This window comes from Hordeum vulgare, chromosome 4H, assembly GCF_904849725.1.
Source record: "Hordeum vulgare subsp. vulgare chromosome 4H, MorexV3_pseudomolecules_assembly, whole genome shotgun sequence".
NCBI classification, from domain to species: domain Eukaryota; kingdom Viridiplantae; phylum Streptophyta; class Magnoliopsida; order Poales; family Poaceae; genus Hordeum; species Hordeum vulgare.
In genome coordinates, this window is record NC_058521.1 from 194,021,292 (window position 1) to 194,043,085 (window position 21,794).

Sequence of the window (21,794 nt, forward strand, 5' to 3'; positions counted from 1 at the left end):
TCCGCATCTTTTTAAACCTAGGGCAGACCCAGAAAACTTCCAATAATGGGGTTAAGCTGTCAATGAATTTAACTATTTAACAATGCATTTATGGGATTTAACTATGTAAATTATAAGTATCCTTAGAGTTAATAAGGTTGGCTATATGCATCTTCAGATGCAGAGGCCATTTTCTAAAAAAAGATTTTGAGGAATCGTGATTCTCTATATTTGGAAAAGTTTACAGCAAACATAACCTAGTAAATGAAGTGGCTACAAGATGTGATGGGTTCATCTGAACTTATCACCTCCTGGTAGATCTGCCCATTTTATTTACTTATTTTAAAAAGAGAAGCATGACGAATAGGGATATCTATTTTAAACTAAAAAACATCAGAACAAAAGGCGAAAGGAAATGCTTAAGGGTGAATGACCTCTGATGACAGTTCATTATCTCATAAAAGAACACTGAGAAATTGAGTGCAAGACCAAGCCTGACTGGATGAGCAGGTGAAAGCTCAGTGGAGGCGACAACCATGGCATGCTGCAGCAACATATGCTAGAAGATTGTCAGAGGTGGAATGCGAGCCTTAGAACCAGAAGTAAGTTTGAACCTGTGTACATGTTGAAAGGTTTCACACCTGATAGGCCATGAGTGATTGGTCAGCCGCAGACTTCTTTTCAGTTCCAGTGCTAAATTCGGCCAGGTAACGGTAGTAGTCACCTTTCCTGTAAACAATTGGAAATTTAATGTTAGGCATGTACAAACCAGATGAGGAAAACATGGATATATATGTATCATGTGAACTCTGAATGTAATGACAGGAAAATAGACCAGCATATAGAGAAGCAATAGATGATTGTGAGAAGAAGAGCTGATTTTATTAACCTGTACATACATTTTATAAAAGAACACAACGTTTTCACCCGTATTAGCCAAGGGAAGGCAATGAATAGCGATGATTGACAATATTTCATTGCAAACCATCCTTAGTTCATCCTCAACTCTCTTTCTGTAGACACTTATCATCTGGCCAGCCTGCTCACCCTTTGTCACCTTTTGCTCAAGTGAAGAAAGGATTCTCCATGATGCCCTCCTTGCACCAATTGTATTCTTAAAACCGACTGAAAATAAATGCCTCTCTTCAGCACTCATATCCACATCCATCCTAGCAAGCTTCTTCATAAAATCCACCATATCTGCAGGAACAACCATGAATTAAGAGCCAATACTAACTTCTAAGGAAACTCGAGGGTTATGAAAGTTATAATTTAGATTTTGGAGGAACAAAAAGAACTCAAGAGGCAAAAAAATTCCAGCCCAACTGTCTGTATGAATTACTTCAAAAGTTCTGTGTAGAAAGAGGGGACAGGAATTTTTTCCCAAAACGAAACATATCCAAAGTTCCAAACCAGAAGAATAACTGCATAGCAGCCACAACTAGTTTCTAGGAGCATCAACCGATGCAATGGCCGGGGCTATCCCCTTATCGATAGGAAAAAAAAAACTAGTTCTGGGAGGATCAACCGATGCAACGGTTGGGGCTATCCCCTATCGAAAGAAAAAAGAAAACTAGTTTCTGAGAGCCAGGAGTCACATGTAAACAAGAGTTGCAAGCAAAGGGGGGAGATGATGTTGTCTACCACCATCTGCAGGAAATCAGGGAATGTGGAAACCTATAATGCTAGAAGAATGCTCATAATTTCATCACATAAATTAGGCCTACCAATCAGGGTGGTTTCCCATATCTCATGGCAAGACCCAGTTTTGGATGTCATGTCAAGTTGTCAACAAAATGAATTGCAAGTGCAAAGTAAAGAGGGCCCTGCATAACACAATGCGATAGTGACATACTTTGCACATAGAACTGGGAGGTTAGAAGACATAAGCATTTAGGTGACCAAATTGCCAAAAAAAATAAAAAAAAATCAAGTTATAAACCATAAAAGAAAAAACACTACGTTTTACACTGTTATAAACCTGGAATACACAGTTCCACTTCTTCCACATTAGGGAAGTTCAATAGATCATGTGTAGTTAGGTTATTAGCAGTACCATATAGAGAACTACTAGTTGTTAGATTGATCTCTTTCCCAATGGGCCCAACGGCCCATTGGACCTTGACTCACGCCCTGATCGCGGGCGTCCAGCCCAAGCAAGGCTGGTGGGCCCCTGTCGCGCAGTGCTATATATAGAGGAGGTGTGGACCATGGCACGGGTTACGAGGTTCGCCGCCGCCACTGGTTCCCCACTCCTAACCCTAATCCGATCCAGAGGGTAGCACTAAAGCGATGGGAAGTCCATCTCCGCCACTACCGGATCTCTCTCTCCTTCCCCACCGTTGTCACCACCTCACGGCGGTCACCGGAGGGAACTCATCGAGTACGGGATAAGGTTGTTAGGAAGTATTAGTATTAGTACGGGATAAGTTGCTTTCCTAACATGGTATTAGAGCCTTAGGTTATTTTTTTCGCACGCGCAACTCGTGCTCCGATCCAATCTTCACGCAGCCGCCGTCTGTCTGCTGCTACCTCTCGATCTCCTCCTACGTCTGCTTCTCGCAGGATTGAATCCTGCCGCAGGTGCCCACGCCGCCGAGTCTTCCTCCTCCTGCTGCTCCTGCAGGTTCCGCTCGTCTGTGCCTCGTGGATCTGCTCCCGCCGGCCCCGCTCGAAGCCTCCAGATTCCGCCTGGACCATTCGCAGGTCACCACTACCTCCTGCCACCGCATGTGATCCTCCTGGCCGACAGCTGCCCTGTTCCCACACGTTTCTGTGCTTGCTACTGTTGTGCTGCTACGTTCGCTCCTGCCGCTAGCTGCTGTCTTTCCGCCACGTACTAGCTTCTGCCTGCTACTACGTGTTGCTGTTAGTCAACCCATGGATGATGGATCTAGTTCCACCGTCTCAGGAGCGGAGCTGCATGGAGCTACCCTGTTGCATGGGCAACAGGGTCAAGTAGCTTTTTACAAGTAGTTTAGCACTGGGATCAAGCATGTATATAAGTGCATCAGGCTAAACTAGCAATGGTGCAACAGGATAGGTGCAGATGCAGCTCCGCCCCTGGCCGTCTGGCTGCCTGATTTGTTTTTTGCGTCTTGGTTCACTGCTTGATCTCGAAAAAAAAAACTTCATGTTTCTTCCGCTACAACCACTGCTAGATTTTCTATCCATCACCTAGTGTGTGTTTTCTAGTTTTCTTTGTTTTCCGCTGCGTCCACCAAATTCGTTGATATTTTGCGTTTTCTCATGCCATGCGAGTCCACCATACCTTTGTCCGTCAGCCTTTTCTTTGGTCCTGATCCTTTCTATGCAACTTTTGTGGCCTATTTGCCCTTGTTGTTTTCTATAGGATTTTTCTGGACTTCTTTTGCATTGTCGATCTACGTCCATCGTGCCTTAACCGCCGAGCTTCTTTTGCCGTCGGTTGTCGTCGACTATAATTTTCTGCACAATGCCATCTTCTTTTGACAACCCATCTTCTCTTGATACTTATGTTGTATCTTCAAGTGATGCGTGTCTTCTTCTGATGTGCCATCTCTTCGGTGTCTTCCTCTTGATGTGCCATCTTCTTTTGACAACCCATCTTCTCTTGATACTTATCTTGTATCTTCAAGTGATGCGGTGTCTACCTCTGATGTGCCATCTCTTCGTTCTCTCCTTCAGCGACTCGACAAGTTTTGAAGACTCTTCATGCTACGACGACACTCTCAAGACGCGGATTTGGATTACCATTTTTTTTAGTATTACACTTCTTCAAATGCAATGCTATTGCATACGCTTTGCATTTGAGGGGGGGTGTTAGGAAGTATTAGTATTAGTCTAGGAGTCCTTATTAGTCTACTAGTATTAGTCTAGGAGTCCTTATTAGTCTACTAGTATTAGTCTAGGAGTCCTTATTAGTCTATGTTTACTTTCCTTGCACCTCAAGTCATGTGTAATATATATATGCCCCATGGGCCTTCAATATAGATAAGTTGCTTTCCTAACAAAGGTAACATACCACTACTCTCACCGAACACATCTAGCCTTGTCGATCCACGGGATCTATCAATGGTATCATGAGCCACGAGGTTTTTTGATGTGTCTTCGGATGAAGATGTACAAGTAAAGACTTCCCCCTCCCGATATGAACCCGAGAAGGGCAAAGATCAAAGAAAAAGAAAAGGAAAGGCAACCGGATTCCTATCCGGCAAAGAAGCGCCGCCGCAAGGCCGCGCCTGTTCCTCTCGATCCCCACACGCATCGGCAAGCCAAGGTGTGGGGAAGAAGAACCTACCTTCTCGGAGGCAAAGATCGGATCTGATTAGATCCAAAAGGCAAACAAAAAAAAGGCAAAAAGAAGGGGAAATGCAAAGCAAAGCATCAACCCTTCGGGCAAAGGGCATGAACACCGCTCCCTTGACGGTGGCGCGTTCACCTTGAAGGTGCTCGCGCGCGCCGGCGAAAGAACGTGGATGATGCCGAGGTTCTTCTATGTTAAGGGAAAAAGGAAATAAGGGCACCGCAAGCACGCCGTTCGACGGCAGTGCGCTTCCACGAAGGGAAACGCACCACCGGCGAAAGGGGTGGTCATGGCGCCAACAGAGCAAAAGAAGGTGCGGCGCGGCGTGGCACGGGACTCATGGTCTCCACTGCCGGCGGCCACCACAAACCCCGGCAAGAGCCGCCACGGGAAGAGGGTGGAGGGCATGGCACGCGCGGCACGGGACCCTTGGTCGCCGCGGCCGGCGGCCACCTCCACCTCGCAACCACCACGGCAAGGAGAGAACACGTGGGGGGCGAGATCCCGTGGCGGGTGAGGGAAAGGGGCTCGGCGAGGCTGGCGCGGTGGCGTTTGGCTGCCGCCGACGCCCGCAAGAGCCGTGGAGCAGCTCGGCTCGGAGGGAGCCAGAGGCTCGCACGGGAGGCAGAGGGAAAGCTGCCCTCGAGCTGCTCCAGGACGAGCAGAACGGCGCCGTCGGGGAGAAAATGAAGTTAGGGTTTGAGGAACCGGTGGCTGTGACCTTTTTGTTCCAGGCGATATGAACGGGCAACCGTCGGATTAGATCCGACGGCCCGAGAGAAAACCCTAACCTCAGATGACAACAAAGGCCGGCCCAGGTCACATGGGCAAGAACCGGCCCATGCGAGGGGAGGCTCCCAGAAAAGCTAGCCCAGGCCGAAGGAAAGGCTAGCCCAGGCCGGGGGGAGCGAGGTTGCAGGCCGGCTTCAGCCTGGCCGGCCCAGATAGATAGACTGTGGCCCTTTATGTACTTTTACAGGAATTTCAATTTCTATCCTTTTTAGACAGATTTAAAATAGCTTTTCTATGCATTTTTTTCCTACGAGAATATGTTTAGAAAAGAGGAATTAAAATGTTCGAGATTCCTGTAAAAGCAATGTTGATTTTTCTGAAAAGAAAAATAAATGGTTCTGAAAATAAAAGAAGATTTTCAGAAAAAGAAAAGTTCATGAATTTTATAAAAGGGATTATAAAGTTCATGAATTTTTTATTATGACAGAATATTTTTCTGTAATAGTAACATGATTTTTCTAAAAAGAAAAATAAAAGATTCTGAAAATAAAAGAAGATATTCAGAAAAAGAAAAGTTCATGGATTTTATAAAATGGATTATAAAGTTCATGGATTTTTAATTATGACAGAATATTTTTCTGTAATAGTAACATGTTTTTTCTGAAAAGAAAAATAAAATGGTTCTGAAAATAAAAGAAAGATTTTCAGAAAAAGAGAAGTTCATGGATTTTATAAAAGGGATTATAAAGTTCATGAATTTTTAATTTTAACAGAATATTTTTCTGTAAAGGTACATGAATTTTTAAATTCACGTTTTTTCCGCTGCAAAGTACTCTCTCTGTTCCTAAATATAAGTCTTTAAGAGATTTCACTAGTGGACTACGTACGAAACAAAATAAGTGAATGTACACTCTAAAGTATGTCTATATACATCCGTATGTAGTTTTCTAATGGAACCTCCAAAAAGACTTATATTTAGGAACGGAGGGAGTAAATGTTTAATCCTCCAATTAAATTGGAACCAACGGGAAAATTTAATTGGAAGAACTGATATTAGCAAAGTTTTTTCCCTCGTGGGTGAAATAAGATTCAAGAAGTTTCCGCTATGACAATAGAATGATGTTTGTTTTTAAAGTTCAGATATAGTATTGTTATTTTCTGACCAACATTGATGATAACAGTACTATAATTGTATGAGTCATCTTATGTTTAAAGCTTAAATCTTTGATATATTTTGTATCAAAGTGATCAATTTTCGGAGCACAGATAGAGAAATGCATATTTCTATTTCTGCTGCAATATGGTTAATGATGATGATTATTTCTTAGCAAAGTTGTTCAATAAGAATACTATCATCACATTGTTTATGAGTTGTATGCATTATTTCCATTTCTGCCCAACGGTGATATTGAATTAATGTAGAAGGATGATGTTTTATTCTAATTCTGCCACCACGGTGATTTAGAATATTTCAGAAAGTTTTAAAAGGTTTAATGTGCATGATTTTAATCAGACCAACGTAGGGTTATTTTCATGCTCATTACCATTGTTTATTGGCTAAGTTTTCTCAGACTAAAAGTTATTCAAGCCTTCACTCATGAAAGCGAATGTTTTGGGTACTAGTGACCCGAAAGATGGAAAAGAAAGGTCATAACTTGAGGGAATAAATTCTCTCTAAAGAATGGCTTCACAAGAAAAGAACTCTTGGATATTAATTCAAGAGAAGAAAAGAGATAGATCATTGAGAGTCTTGGTTGATGAATGTCTTTCATGTACTCTCTATGATGAAGTCTCCTTTTTTCAGTCAACATGATTGAAATGAAACAAGCAACATGCATGTTGAATTTGACCAACGTCGGATCAAATATGTGTATCAAAGATAATTCAGATTTATTTCTGAATTTGATGCAGTCAAAAGAGACAATTATGGCATTTATGTCCCTTAAAGGGAATTACCCGCATGACGGGAAAAGTCTGGGAAGAATGCCTGCGTAACCGGGTAAAGTTGACATTGTATTATGTCAACAATCCGTGTATGGCGGGAGAAATTTTGGCAAAGGCCTTATCCTGTCTGACAGGAGAAAGTTATGATGACTCATGTGCGGTTAATGTCCCACTATGGGAGAAAAGTATGGAGTAGCTATTAAGCTTTCCTAGTATCGACCGTACACCTTATGTGTAACGGTCATTATGAAATCACTAAATCCAGAAAGGATAAAAGTAACAGACGAACCTAAAGACAAGAATGATATGCAAGTGTGACTTGCAAAAGTGACAACTATAAAGAACTCTATTGAGTTTCTGAAATGAAATGAGGAAAAAGTACTCCCATACTAGTTAACTTATAACTTCATTTTACATGAAGTGATAAGATGAATGAGCTAGATAATCGAAGTTTCCTCATTTCACAAGAACTATGAATGGGTTTCGAAATTGTGGCAGAAAAGTTCTTGCCACATTTCGAGGGGGAGATAGAGACATGAAATACATTGTAGTGTATTTCATGACTCCTCTGTACTTTAGATGATGTGATGCACATTATGCATCTAAAGTGATCCATTAATGAAGAATGTGATTGTCAAGGGGAGTACAACAGTCATCTGAATATCGTCATTATGATACCCCTAAAGTAAAGAAACAGTTGTATTTCTGGATCTTTTATAGTTTCGAAAGCAGACTAAGGAATACAACAATGGTGCTTAAAGTACCATAAAGAAGAAAGTTTAAAGATACGCCATTTCTTTAGTGAAGATGGAGTAATCTGGGGGAGCATGTTGTATGACCTATACAACACCTGTTGTTAGCTCTACAAGGGATCTTGTGATACAGGTCCGTGTAAAACCTATTGCCTTTTGGAAATGGGTGACTAAAGAATTAATTTGCCTCTTGGCAATGACAGAGCAACGACAGCCCCATATGAAAGAAGTGTCAGTACCTGAGATTTTGATGGTCTCTAGGAATGTGAAAATCAGATACTTGTGACTACTATAAAGTCTATGTTAGTGAAATTCCATCATTTGAATTTCACTAACATAGACTTTATGAAGGGTCTACAAGGCAAATGTGATTCCAAAGGAAATATGTGAAGGTGTAAAACATGACTTAAATTGAAAGATTTTGTGCAAAGAAAATGAGAGGACAATTGCATTCATGCAAAGTTATAGAATGAGAAATTCGTTTCCCAATTCCTATGCATGTGGATGATGTCATACTTGCTAGTGGTGATGTCAATCTACTGCAGGAGGAGAAAAGAAGTTCTTGTCCTCAAAGTTCAAAAGAATAAAAGGGGGTATTAGGAATGGCGCATGGACATGTTAAGAAAGATCTCTAAAGTATGCATACGAGAAAACCTACGCCTGTTCTTATAGTCAAGGGTAATGGAACTGGAAACTATGGTGTTTCAAAAGTTAATAAGAAAAGATTGTAAACCAATATGGTACCATATGCTTCAGTTGTTGGAAGCACAAGATGTTACCCTGACACAATTCACGTATATATCCGGGTTGTTTTGGCAATGTCCAGTCCATAGATAAATCAATGGAATGGAGTCAAAGATATCGGCCTCATGCTAAAAGAAATAAGTGCTCTCAAAAGATTGTGAGTACAAAGGCAGGACTTGTGAAATGTATAGCGAAATCCACAATTGTCGCTAACTTTCATACTCGGAGTTTTGTGTGGAAAATCTCCGAATGAGTAAAACGATTGTCATCAATGTGATGCAATGATATATTATAGCTTGATATGAGGCTGAGGGACGGGCAACATGGTTAAGGCTACCTGTACCTGGAGTGGATAATGGTTGACAACGACGATTACCATTTTAAGTTCTTTCGCTCCTGTCACAACGAGTCAAGTGTTGATGCCAAACACACTGACAAAGAGTTACGTATTGTGAAGGAGAAAGTCCGGAATTATGGAAAAATGCTTGAAGCATAAAAGCAACAAACAAGTGTTTGCAGATCTGCTTATCAAAGGCTTACCGCCCAGTGTGTTCGGAGAACACATAGTCGACATGGGTTTTATGGTATAGTCTAATATTTCCGGACAATAAAGGGCCCAAGGTTAAAGAATCTGTCTCAAAATAGAGAGGTACATTGTGGCTGTCTGATTTCATCGGCAATTGAGCCGTGACGATGAAACATGCCCTATGTATTGATCTGTTACGAAACGGGTAAAGTTAAAAGTATATGATGAGATCAAGGGGGATAATGTTAGATTGATCTCTTTCCCAATGGGCCCAACGGCCCATTGGACCTTGACTCACGCCCTGATCGGGGGCGTCCAGCCCAAGCAAGGCTGGTGGGCCCCTGTCGCGCAGTGCTATATATAGAGGAGGTGTGGACCTTGGCACGGGTTACAAGGTTCACCGCCGCCACTCATTCCCCACTCCTAACCCTAATCCGATCCAGAGGGTAGCACTGAAGCGATGGGAAGTCCATCTCCGCCACTACCGGATCTCTCTCTTCTTCCCCACCGTCGTCACCACCTCACGACGGTCACCGGAGGGAACTCATCGAGTACGGGATAAGGTAACATACCACTACTCTCATCGAACACATCTAGCCTTGTCGATCCACGGGATCTATCACTAGTATGTCTGCCAACTCTCAGAACAGAATGCATCATCGAAGATCCGAAGATCCTTCTTTTTCTCAGTGGGGCATCATGACACAGCAGGAAGCAACTCAGGGTCAGGGTCCCTCAAATTATAGAATCAGCCCCCACAAACAATCAAGCACCCAAAATAATCATGAAAAATGATTCCTATCAAACAGGGGCAGCAACACGGCCCTAAAATCATCAAAAAGAAAATAAGCCAGGAATAATAATCAGCAAACAACGTTTGCGATCAACTGATCATTTTGCACATGGACGGCAGAAATGCACAGAACGGCCGACATGGTCAGCAGGCTAAATGCTCGAGAAACAAAGCAAATCGAAATGGGAATCGCAGGGCAAAGGTTCCAGTGGGCACAGGAAAATCGAAATGGGAATCGCAGGGCAAAGGTTCCAGCGATCGGCCCGGAACGCAAAGCACCGAGAACAAACACAGTGAACAGCCAGGGCGCAAGCGCAACCAGACCAAGCGAGGGATCTCTCGGCCATACCATCGTATCTCTCCGCCTGCTCGGCCAGCTTCGCCATGCACACCACCTTCCCCCTCTCCTCCATCTCCTCCTCCTTCCCCTGGATGGATTAGTGATTCCTCTTCCCTGCTGTGAGTTTGGCTTCTCCCCTCCCTTGTCCTCGCAATCTTCACCTTCCCAAAAAGGAATGAGCGCTTCTTCCTTTGCTTTTGTACTTACGGGATCTGTTCTTGCAAGCGGTGACCCTAGATGTGTTGGCTTTTGGTTAACACAAGTGATCACGACTTGATCTGATAGTGTGTGACTTTTTTTTTTTAGGCAGTGTGTGACTTTTGTTGTGGGTGACTGATGACGGCTGGATATTCCCCTTTGGCTTAAAAAAAACTCGGCTCCATAGCCATATATTTAAAAACTTAGTTACATGCCTTTTGCCTTGTGCTAGCAAAAGATTACACCTCTGGGCTGCGTTTGAGACGTTGTTTTTTTCTTTTTGCTATCCTTGTAACATTTTACATTTGTATAATATTAGCCTACAACCAAAATACATGTCAAGGATTGTATTTTCGTTCCGCTTCCCAGCCTTCGCTTGGATTGTTGTTTTTCTTCCACCCTTTAACCTGGCTGTCATAGCCTAACTTTCAAAAGCACAAACTTTCAACAACAGCGGAATTTCAGCAACACAGAGTGCATTTTTAACAACATAAATTTTCAAATACGCACATACAGACTTGAAAACAGCACAGACTGCACTTCCACACATATTGCACACGTATAAAATGAGATATTTTTTCTATTTATATAACAGTACCACAACATAAAAAATATATTTTGCATTCATCCATTTGAACATAGTTTCGATAACTCAAAAGTGCTCAAAATCAAAAGTTTAAATTACAAATTTATTGAGGCATACTTGTCTCGTCTCGTCCGCTGCTACATAACCAAAGTTAGGACTCGCAATTGTTCAATCATTGTGCATTTAGACATAAAGTGAAGCAGCTTCAGGGCAGAAGAGTAATCCTTGAAAACAAGACATATTTAACCAGGCTAGCAAAGAACATCTGGATAAGTAACAAAAGCAACATCTAGATAAGTAACAAGAGCAAGCTTGTCATGATCACCATGCACTGCAAGCCAAACATTTGAACAAAATTATTAGCGGGGAATAATACCAAACATAGTGCTGAGAATCAGTGGGGATCAATACCAAACATACTGCACATACATATATACTAGCAGCAGCAAGAAAAATATGGTTGATTCCCCACAAAAAGAAAACCCTATGATTGATTGAAACGTGCATGAAGATACTGCATATTGATCCCGTCGTGATATGATTTCTCAGCCTAGGTTGCCTTAGAAAATTATCCTGATGAACTTGCTAACCATGATGATAACATAGAAAAAATACAATAAATGTTGCCAGGAGTACTTATTTCAGAGAAATAGACCAACTACTGTCGCTCTCGTTGCCTATACAACATCTACTACAGTATGCTTCTTAACAGGGGGCATTTCTTTATCATGCAGATAGTAGATCATTAATGCAGATATACTAGACTACTCAACGAAATTTCATATTTAACATCACAATAAAATTTCAGCACAGAAACAGTCCACATAAGCAGGATGATACATACAACAAAGTTACAAGCTACAACTTGAGCTAACCTCACAGACAGTAAAGTTACAAGTTACAAGCTACAGTTTGATGAATGCACAAAGAAACTGGAGATTCGTAGTTATAAAATAAAAACTCAACAATACCGCAAGTCTTACTTTGAAAAACAACGGAACAACCCACAACCAAAGTCCATGAATGCAGTCAGGAAGAAGTCGTGCAAGAGGAGCACATGAGTCCTAAACTGGATGATTTCACAACTACACTTATAAAACATGATTTCAGAGCTAAGAATATTACAAGCAACACATCATACAGAGAACACTTTCTTACAAACTGTTCCAATAATAAATATATACACACAGATAAGACAATCCAAGCCGCGCATGAGTTAAATCTCTTCTGTTATTTTCTTTGCTTACTTAAAACACGAAACGAGAAGCCCACGAAAAGGACTTGCGCCCTTCCAAAGATGAAAAGGACACAGGGAAGAAAGCATTGGCATATATACCCTCCTAGGTGAAAGGCACAAGCTCACAGGGTACTCTGAAAGGATATAACTACTGATGGAAAGCCATAAGCATATAATGAGATTTCAAATGAGGTTGGTAGTTGGGATAATCATTTTACTATGCAAAATCCGTTTCTCTATTAGTTTTGTTGTCTTCTATGAAAAGTTCACTTAGTGGATTCCTGAAACTAAACCATGAAAAACCTGAGAATCACAGTCAATCATGTTATTAAATAGGTTGTTACTTCTTTTAAAATAAATTGCACGTCGAGCAAGGACATTTTGATCAGTTATCAATGGCAGCTAAAAAGTAATGTTTGTTAGCTAGTCAAAACTAACATACAGATAAAAAGTAAAAAAAAGCATTTATGGGCAAGTATGTGCACCAACATTTCAGATCACTTGCTGCTAGTTGTTAAAAAAATGATAGAATCTGAAAACTAACACCTATTTTCACATCCAGCTGAACAAACGATCCTCATCAATGATAAGCACCCACCTCAACCAAAAAGTAAACTAACACCTATTTTCTTCCACATCATCCAGATTTGGAGCTAGTGAGATGTTGTAATGAATCTTTGAGAGGAGAGGGAGCAAGGACAATACCTATGATTAGAGCACCAGATTGATTGTAGGAATATCGCCAGGTGAAAACCAAGCTGCAAAGGCATACTTTCAAATAAGCCTTGCAAACTTATCTTTAGTGGGGAGAATAAATGCAGAAAACCAAGATTTATGGGACTTACAAGAAGGAGGCTGAGGACTAATCTTGTCGACTTCCTTCTTTAACCACATACCCCGCAATCTTGAGTTGTAACCCAGGAAAATCTCACGGTTTGCTGCATCTTTGAAAACATCAGAGGCAAAGATTTTCACCTCGTCGGGCACATCTTCCATGTCATTCAAGATTTCCAAGCATTCTGTAATTGAGGGTTGTTTTCCTTGTTATGACACTCTCTCCTTCTTAGTAGATTGGTCTTTCTTGAGATTCACATACGCCATCATTGAATCTTCAAGGCGTTGTACAGATGTGGCACTTTTCTGTTTTTTGGGTTTCCTTCCTTTGGCACTTGGTTCACTTATTTGTGGATGATCTCCATTAGCATCTTCACTACCAATTTCTTCCTCGTCATGGACAGTGTTTTCTCTTTCAACATCTCCATCAGCACCATCCAATGCAGGAACACCATTGATGTCAATTATCGAAGGAGTCCTCATGCTGTCATCGCTTCGATCTCTTGTATTTCTATTGCTGGTGCTGACAACCATCTTCTCCTTTGCTCCAAAGTTGCTACCTAATTTTGTGATAGTTGGAGGCTTCCTTGATGTGAGACATTGCCTTCCTTGAGCAATGTGCCCTTCATAGAGCACACCCAATGCCTCATACAAGGGGAAACTTTTTTTCCTTCATACATTTTGAGCTTTGAATCCGCCTATATAATCAATAGAAAGGTTGAGCAGATCATGCATAGGCAAAGAAAAGTACATGCACTACAAGGAATGAAAACTTACCGCAATGATCTCCTCCCATTTTGTCAGGTGTTGTGTTAATCACACATGCAACATCATTCCACGATATTCTAGAACGGTTGACTATGGACTTGATATTTTTGTAGTGCTTCTTCAGTTGAGCTTCCTTATCCTCGACCTGATCCTTGGTAAATCTTGCCTCTGGATATAAATTGTTCAATTCTTTAACAACCTGATTCCATCCTTCAGTAGTCCACCCATTTTGGCCACGGTAATGAGATAGATTGTACTCTATAAGTATCTCCACAAGACCTTTCTCATATCTTGCTGTCCACTTCGCCCTATTTTGCGTCATATTGAACCTATAACAATGTAACTTTAGCAATAAATCAACATTAAGCAACATAACTCAAACGTTACCATAACTCAATAGGGTAATATTAAAACAAGATATGAGAAAGAATCTGAGCACATCAAGCAACATAACACAAGAATCTGAACATATTGAAAATCCCACATCACATTAAGAAATATAAGAATCTAAAAATGCAAAATCACATCAAGTAATATGAAATGAAACATTTACATAACTCAAATATATTAGACTGATCCTAATAACATAACTAAAATGTCATATCATGTCTCAAATTCCACATCATTACAATAAGTTACTTTGGTACAAATAAAAACTAAATTCATTAGCCAACATATCTCTGTGACGATCTTTCTCTTAGAATTCTTTGATAGTCCGTCCACATCATGTTGGCAATTTCATCTCTCATGGAATTACCAAGGTCCCTTTGATTTCATGAGGATGTAGTCACATGTCGAGGTATGTCATCTCCATCAGGAAGAGTGACAAATAAAAGAGGATCGATTTGCATTTGTTGTGTATCTAGCAATTGTTCATCACCTGTGTGACTCCGGATTATGTTGTGAAATACTGTTGCTACCATAGGAAATTTTACTTGAGTGTCGATTGGGTAATGTGTGCTAACTTTTAAAATAGGAAATCGCATTTTCCAGACACCAATCGTGCACTCTATATGGTTCCGTAGGCGGGCATGCCTTATATTGAAAAGTTCTTTCGGATTCTTTGGACGAGGACCATGTAACAGCCCAAGTGCTTTTCCTTCCCCTTTTGTAATCCTTTCCATGTTAGGCAACTCTGTTGATGCTATGTGAATGGATGTGAGGCTTGTGGCATTGTCATTTCATGTGCATCTCATGCATCATGCATATCTTATTTATTTTTTCCTTTCGTCTGGATTGTTTGATCTTGTGTTGGATGCTACCTTGATGGTCATGGAGTGATGTGTTTTTGTGCTCTTGTGCATGAGTGTGGGTGCAACAAAGCCCCTTCAAAACCCTCATTGCAACATGACTCAAAACCTTTCTATTCAAATATTTTTCTTACATGTGTTTTCAGTTTGCTTTAAAAATCCAATAAAAATGTTGCATATTCCCCAGTTATTCTGGTTGGATTTTTGGTGGAGCTAATTCTGGTGTGAATTGCTGTTGTGCCTTCAAAACTCTGCAAACAGTTTGAATTAAATGTTTTGGGGTGAGATTTTTTGTTGCTATAGAAAATGCCAACTCATTTTTTTCAAAATAGTGCATAATATTGTGAGGCCACAATATTTTTATTTTTTTCAAACCCCTTTGTATTTTCTTTGTGTGCAATTTCTAGATATTTGAGAGGTAATTAAACAGGTGTGTTTATTTGTTTAAGAGAGAGAGGCTTACCTGGGCCTTTCTCCTTCTCCTAGCGCAACCCAACAGCGGCCCCGTAGCCACCAGCCAACCCAAAGCACGACCCCTTCGTCCTCCTTTGTACGGCGCGCATGGGTAGCAACCACGTCAACGAACTCGGCGATTTGAGGGCCGACGGTAGCCCTAGAGGCCTATAAAACACGTCTTAGACCTAGCCCGTGCTCCCCTATTTCCATTCCTCCCTCCTCCTAGCCTCGCTACCGCAGTTAGGTCTCCCCCAAGCTCCTGCCGTCGCCATGACCGCCATGTTCCGAACCTGCTCGAGCTCGCGCTCGGGGTAGCATCCCCGTAGTGCCCCGCTCCCTCGAAGCCGCAGGAAGGGGTCCTTGCGGCTTCTCCTTCGTCTCCGGCAGAGAATCCTTCGCCGGCAGCCCATGGAGCGCCGTCCCCAAGCTCGTCTTCCTCCTACAGACCGAAGCAGAAGCTTCTTCTATTCCTCGCCTCATCATCGTCGTTTAGCTATGTCCCCCCAACATCGTCGTCCTGTCTAAGGTAGTGGAGGTACCTTCCTCTCCTTCTCCTTCCATTCCTTGTCGCGTTAGCCGCCCATAGGTCTCGCACTCGCCACTCCATCGACGTGGTCTCGGTGCTCCAGCCATAGATGCAGTGTACGCAGGGCCGGGCCCACAGTGGTTCCACATGTGCGGCCCGCACAGGGCCCATACTTATGAGGGGCCCCCAAAAAATTTATGTAAATCTAATATAAAAAACACATAACTATTACTGGGCCTGCTGGCGCTTCTGTTGGGCTAGAATAGGCAACCTGGCTACGTCGCGAGAAGGCCATCCACCATCGAGCGCACACCTCAACTCCTCGTTAGTTTCTTCTAAAAAAACTCCTAGTGAGTCGAACCTCATCAGATCTAATTGCTACTGGGAGCGGCCGAGCCGATCGGGATTCCTAAAAAAACCACACACAATCTCAATCGGGATCTGGGCATCAGCAACGCCGCGACGGGCAACTACAGAAAAGAAATCGTCGCCTGGTGCCCTCGTTGCTTGTCCCCTCATCTCGTCGCGAGGCCTGCTCGTCGCCACTCTCGGTCAGCCCTGCTGCTCTTCTCCTAGTCTAGTCATCTCATCCGGTCATCCCTGGTCATTACTGATTAGATTAATTGGAATTTGGATTCAGGTCAACACAGCGACATGCTGCTGCCATCGTTTCCTTCGTCGCCTCCTCTCTCAAGTTCCATGCTCGTCGACATCGTCTCATCGAATTGATCGATGACGGACTCCAACCTCCAGGTGCTTAGCCACTCATTTTTATCAATTATGATTATTTTTGGTTCCTATTACTAATTCCTAATTTTCTAATTAGGAAAACTAGGTGAGTTGCACACTTCAACTAATTGCTAAACATTGACGTATCATCTCCAACCGATATATACTACTTTATAACTTTAATTTTATTTTATTCATCTTTTCAATAATAAAAATATGAGTCATTATATGAAAAATCAGTCTGGTGCCTATAAATGCAAGAGAAAAGCACAAGAAGAAACTTTAAGAGTGAAATATTGGAGAAGATTATATTATACATTATGATTTTTTGTGTGATAATATATATACACACATTATAATAGATCATTAGTTTTTTAATATAAATTAGGGCCTCGCTTTTTAGTTTGGCACGGGGCCCCGGATTTTGCCGGCCCGGCCCTGAGTGTACGCGTACTTTTCTTTTCTGCTTTTGTTGTTGCTCCCAGGGCGCATGTAGTTGTTCCTCGCGCATAGCACTTTAGAACGCACCCCCGCAATGCCTCGCCGCGCTTACCTCCCTGCCTCACGCGTCATCGCATGGCCCGAGCCGAGCAAGAGCTCGAGCTCGAGCGCCTCGGCCTCCCGCTAGTCTCCCGTGCATACAGCTGCTCCAAACCCCGGGAACGGAATACCTAGGGATGCCGCAACCCCCGCCAGCAACCCATGGTCACAAGCATCGCCGTCCGGCTCGCCGGAGCCGTCGTCTTCTTCACTGTCTAGAGGAAGAAGGAGAGCATCCTCCGCTGGGAGTCAACCCACTTGAAGCAGCGCCCCATCTAAGCCAAAGACACACACCTACTAAAGTGGTAGAGCACATCGCCCTTGACCGTGAGGTCCTGGGGGTCGAAAATCCCCCCCTCCGCGCGCGTGCTTAATTCCCCGTTTTTTGTTTGCATTTTGTGGTGGCTGTAGCGAGTAGAGGTTACATTGCACTATCGACCTACTGCTAGCGTAGTGGCAACAGAGCGTGTTTTGGAGATGCAGGTCTGGGGTTCGAGTCCCCCTTGTGCCTCTTTGTTTTGCTCCTCCTGCTGGATTTTCCCCTCCTGTTAGGGAGGTAGAGCTAGAATAACTGCTGTGCTCCTCCTATTACTTCAACTACCCGCGTGTAGCCCAGTGGTCAAGGTGCGTAGTGTGTTGTGGTGAGTTAGTGGGTTCGACCCCCACTACTCCCAATTTATTTTCTTTGCTATTTGTAGTAGTGCGCCATTGACAAGTGGGCCACAGGGCCCACCTGTCATGCACTAGGGGTCCTGGTGCCTATGACCAGTGGGGCCCCCTAATAATTAGATTTGTGTTTTTTTATGTATGTGCTGTGTTTTGCTGGATTTTCCCCTCCTGTTAGGGAGGTAGAGCTGGAATAATTGTTGTGCTCCTCCTGTTAGTTCAACTACCCGCGTGTAGCCCAGTGGTCAGGGTGTGTAGTGTGTTGTGGTGAGGTAGTTGGTTCGACCCCACTGCTCCCAATATATTTTCTTTGCTATTTGTAGTAGTGCGCCATTGACAAGTAGGCCACAGGGCCCACCTGTCATGCACTAGGGGCCTTGGTGCCTATGACCAGTGGGGCCCCTAACAATTAGATTTGTGTTTTTTTATGTATGTGCTGTTGTGTGTTAATTCCATTTTGCAATATGTCCATAAATGGAATTGCCTATTCTGGACTTGCCAATTTGGGCTGGCTCAAGAACAGTCCATGTTCTTGAATAAGTGATGTAGTTTGATTCTGTGCTTTTATTCTTTTACTGTTTGTGAAGTTTTTATGTATGCAAAGGTTGCACTATGATATATGGATTTGGGGTAGAAAATCCCAATGATTCCAGTGGTGTTGCTGGTTTATGATTTTGAGCATCTCTGTAGAAAATCCCCTTGTGGTGTGGTGGCAATAGATTTATCAATGTAGGGCTATTATCATGTGCTTGTTTGGAGCAGTGCATGCATGCATATTGTTGTCTGTTGCATCAATTGTTGCTGGTGTTTATTAGATGTTGTTTCTTTTGGGTAGCTACCGGGGCCGGAAACGAGTACGAGGAGTCCGGAGAGTTTGTGCAGGAAGAACAAGAGCAGTTCATGTCTGAAGAAATCACATGCAAGATGATCATGACCTTGACACCGTTTCTAGCTTTGTTATGCTTAGTGTTGCGTTTCCCTCGTTACATCTCCGCTGCCTACCACATGATATATAGGCCATCAAACTTTGCCATGAAACCTCAAACACCTCCCCTCCAAGCAAATATTCTTTGGCTAAGTAGGCTTGCTCAACCACTAATTGTTAGCGTTGCTAGCCCCCTAATAATCAGATTTGTGTTTTTTATGTATGTGCTGTTGATAGAGCATAATATATCTCCATATGTGGTTTTGGTAATTGATGACAATCCCTATGGACTAATGGTTGCCTTAAGTTATATTTATAGGATTTGTCCATAGGCACTTCTTGAAGTCCATCTGTTGGGTTCAAGGAGTTTATATGTTGACCAAGATGTTATTCAAGGTATTATCCAAAGAATGGTCATAGAAACACTAGGTTGATCAAGATCTCAGACTAAGAGCAAATCAAGATGATCAACACACAAAGCGTATAAGATGTACCGAGAGGGATCAAGTGATCCCATGGTATGGTAAGCATTGTCCATTACGTGTTTGTGTACTAACCCATGGTCTTTGTGAGACTCCTATGTGGGGGTTAGGTGTGTTTCCATTGGGCTTGCGTCAAAAGGAAGATCTCATACAACCCATGAAGGATGACGTCAAGTGGTGATCGTCATCAAGATTGTGGTGTGCAAGTTCAAGTGGATCAGCACGAATATATCATTGAAACTATTGTCAATGATCATGTGCTGACAAGGACAACCTCATGTGCTAACAAGGACAAGATCAAGATAAGCATTCCTTAGCACTACATGCTTGATTCTTGTGGATGTACACATGGTGGACAAGACAAGATCAAGATAAACATTCTTGAGAACTTCATGCTTGATTCTTGTGGATGTTCACATGGTGGACAAATGAAGATGAATACATAAGCTAGGCTTTCCGCATTGTGTATGGGAAAGCTACTTGAAGACTTCATCATGTCTTGCTTTCAACTTGAGCCAAGAAGGAACAACAACATCAAGCTCAGGTGAAAGGGCTAACTCAAAGGTATCAGTTCCTTTGACGTTAGTTGTGCGGAGTGATGATCAGCGAAAAAAGTATACACTCAAGTATGGATCATCAGTACTCTTTTATGATTCTTGAGTCCTTAAGGATCCCGCACTATTAAGAGGGGATCACAGGTTTTGCGATGAACTTGCTCAAACTACAACTTCACTTTCTGCTCAGACCACATCTCCACTGCTTTGCTGTTATCTGTAAACAGAACCAGTGCCTCGGACATCCGGCTTTCTCCGGACGTCCGAGGGCCGGACGACCGACTACCTCGGAAATCCGGAATCCTATACCAGAGAAATATGAGCCATTTAACTCGGACTTCCGGCTACCTCCGGACGTCCGAGGCCCGGATGTCCAGCCAAGTCCCGGAAATTCGGAAGCCTGCACCAGTAGAAGTTGAGTTCTATATCTTGGTAATCCGACTCCCTCCGGACGTCCGAGGGCCGGACGTCCGGCCAAGCTCCAGAAATCCGGAGGTCAACACCAGTAGAATGTGTGCACTATATCTCGGAAATCCGGCTTCCTCCGGATGTCCGAGCACCGGATGTCCGACACCCATCGGAAATCCGGAAGCCACCACCAGTAGAACTTGTGATGTATAACACGGACTTCCGGGCCACTCCGGACGTCCGTATACTGATGAATTCAAATATGTTCAGGCACACCTACAGGCCTCGGACGACCGACCCCTGTCGGACGTCCGGTCGCTGTTTAATTCAAAATAGTTTCAGCCATATCTACAGGCCCTGGACGACCGACCCTTGTCGGACGTCCGACCCCTCGCGGTCGCCCGGACTTCCGACAACTGTCGGACGTCCGGACCCTGTGTGACTTAAAGTGTCCCCAACGGCTCTTTTTCTCTCCACACTATAAATACCCCCCTCCCACTTCGTGAGTGGGTGGCCAAACACAGCCTTATCCTCATAAGAACACATTTCCACCTCACACACATTTGCTCACTCCAATTCTTAGATCCCAAGAGCATTTGTGAGCCCCTTTGAGAGTTGTTCCAATCAAAAGATAGATCTTCTCCCTCTCCTTCTCTCAACCCAAGCTATTTGTGATTTGAGCAAGTTTTGAGCATTCCCTGTGATCTTGTTACTCTTGGAGGTTGGAGACTCCTAGGCGGTAGGAGTTCTTCGGAGAGGAATCAATCTGTGTGATTTCCCCCGGAAAAGTTTGTGAGGGTTTGGAAGCCACCTCAAAGGCTTACCACTAGTGGTTGAGAAACGCCTTCGTGGTGTTATCTCAAAGGGAGAATAGGGTGAGCCTTCGTGGCATTGGTGTGCCTTCGTGGTAACATCCACCTCTCTAACGGTGACTAGCTTCCCTCCAAGGAAGTGAACATCGGGATACATCTTCGTCTCAGTGACCTTGGTTATCCTTAACCCTAACTCCTTACTTGTGGTTTACTTGTGTTATTTGAGCATACATACATTACATATTGCTTGTACTCATTATATTGTGTTGGCCATTTCTTGTACAAGATTAATCATTCAAGCATACCCTCTATATCCACAAGTTCATACTTGCAGCCCTTGATATATCGTGTTGATATAGTGTGATCTAGTATCTTGTGTTGTTCACCTACTTGTCGTGTGATATAGCTCAAGTAAGTTTGTGTAACTTACTTGTGCTTGTTAGTAACTGTATTGTGTCCGTCATGGTAGATCGTGTTGTTGATACACGTTGCAGTGCCTAGTGCATTTAGGATTTGTGCTTGACAAGTACCCTCTTAGTTTATTTCTGCATTAGGTTCAAGCCAAATCTAAAGAAGTTTTTAAACAACCTATTCACCCCCCTCTAGGCGTCATCGAGGTCTTTTCAATTGGTATCAGAGCTAGGTCTCTCTTTAATTAGGTTTCACGACCTAGAGAGTATCGATGTCGACTATTGGATTAGTGCACAATGGCATCTTTGACTTTGATG

The 21,794-nt window shown here is 42.9% G+C and overlaps 1 protein-coding gene across 7 annotated transcripts in view; it reads right to left on the bottom strand.

Annotated features, from left to right (window-relative positions):
- Positions 1-10,427, bottom strand: part of LOC123448376 (putative 14-3-3-like protein GF14-H) — a 52,822-nt gene extending 42,395 nt beyond the window's left edge. The window contains exons 1-4 of one of the 7 annotated variants that reach the window (XM_045125227.1): positions 10,105-10,421; positions 879-1,179; positions 621-708; positions 414-538 (exon numbers count right to left, since the gene is read on the bottom strand). In XM_045125227.1, the coding sequence (XP_044981162.1) occupies positions 414-538; positions 621-708; positions 879-1,179; positions 10,105-10,168 (578 nt within the window). In that variant the 5' untranslated portion in view covers positions 10,169-10,421. Of the gene's footprint in view, positions 1-413; positions 539-620; positions 709-878; positions 1,180-10,104 lie in introns of all 7 variants that reach the window. The other 6 variants (XM_045125229.1, XM_045125228.1, XM_045125231.1 and 3 more) reach the window with 6 other exon arrangements.
- Between the last annotated feature and the right edge of the window lie 11,367 nt (positions 10,428-21,794).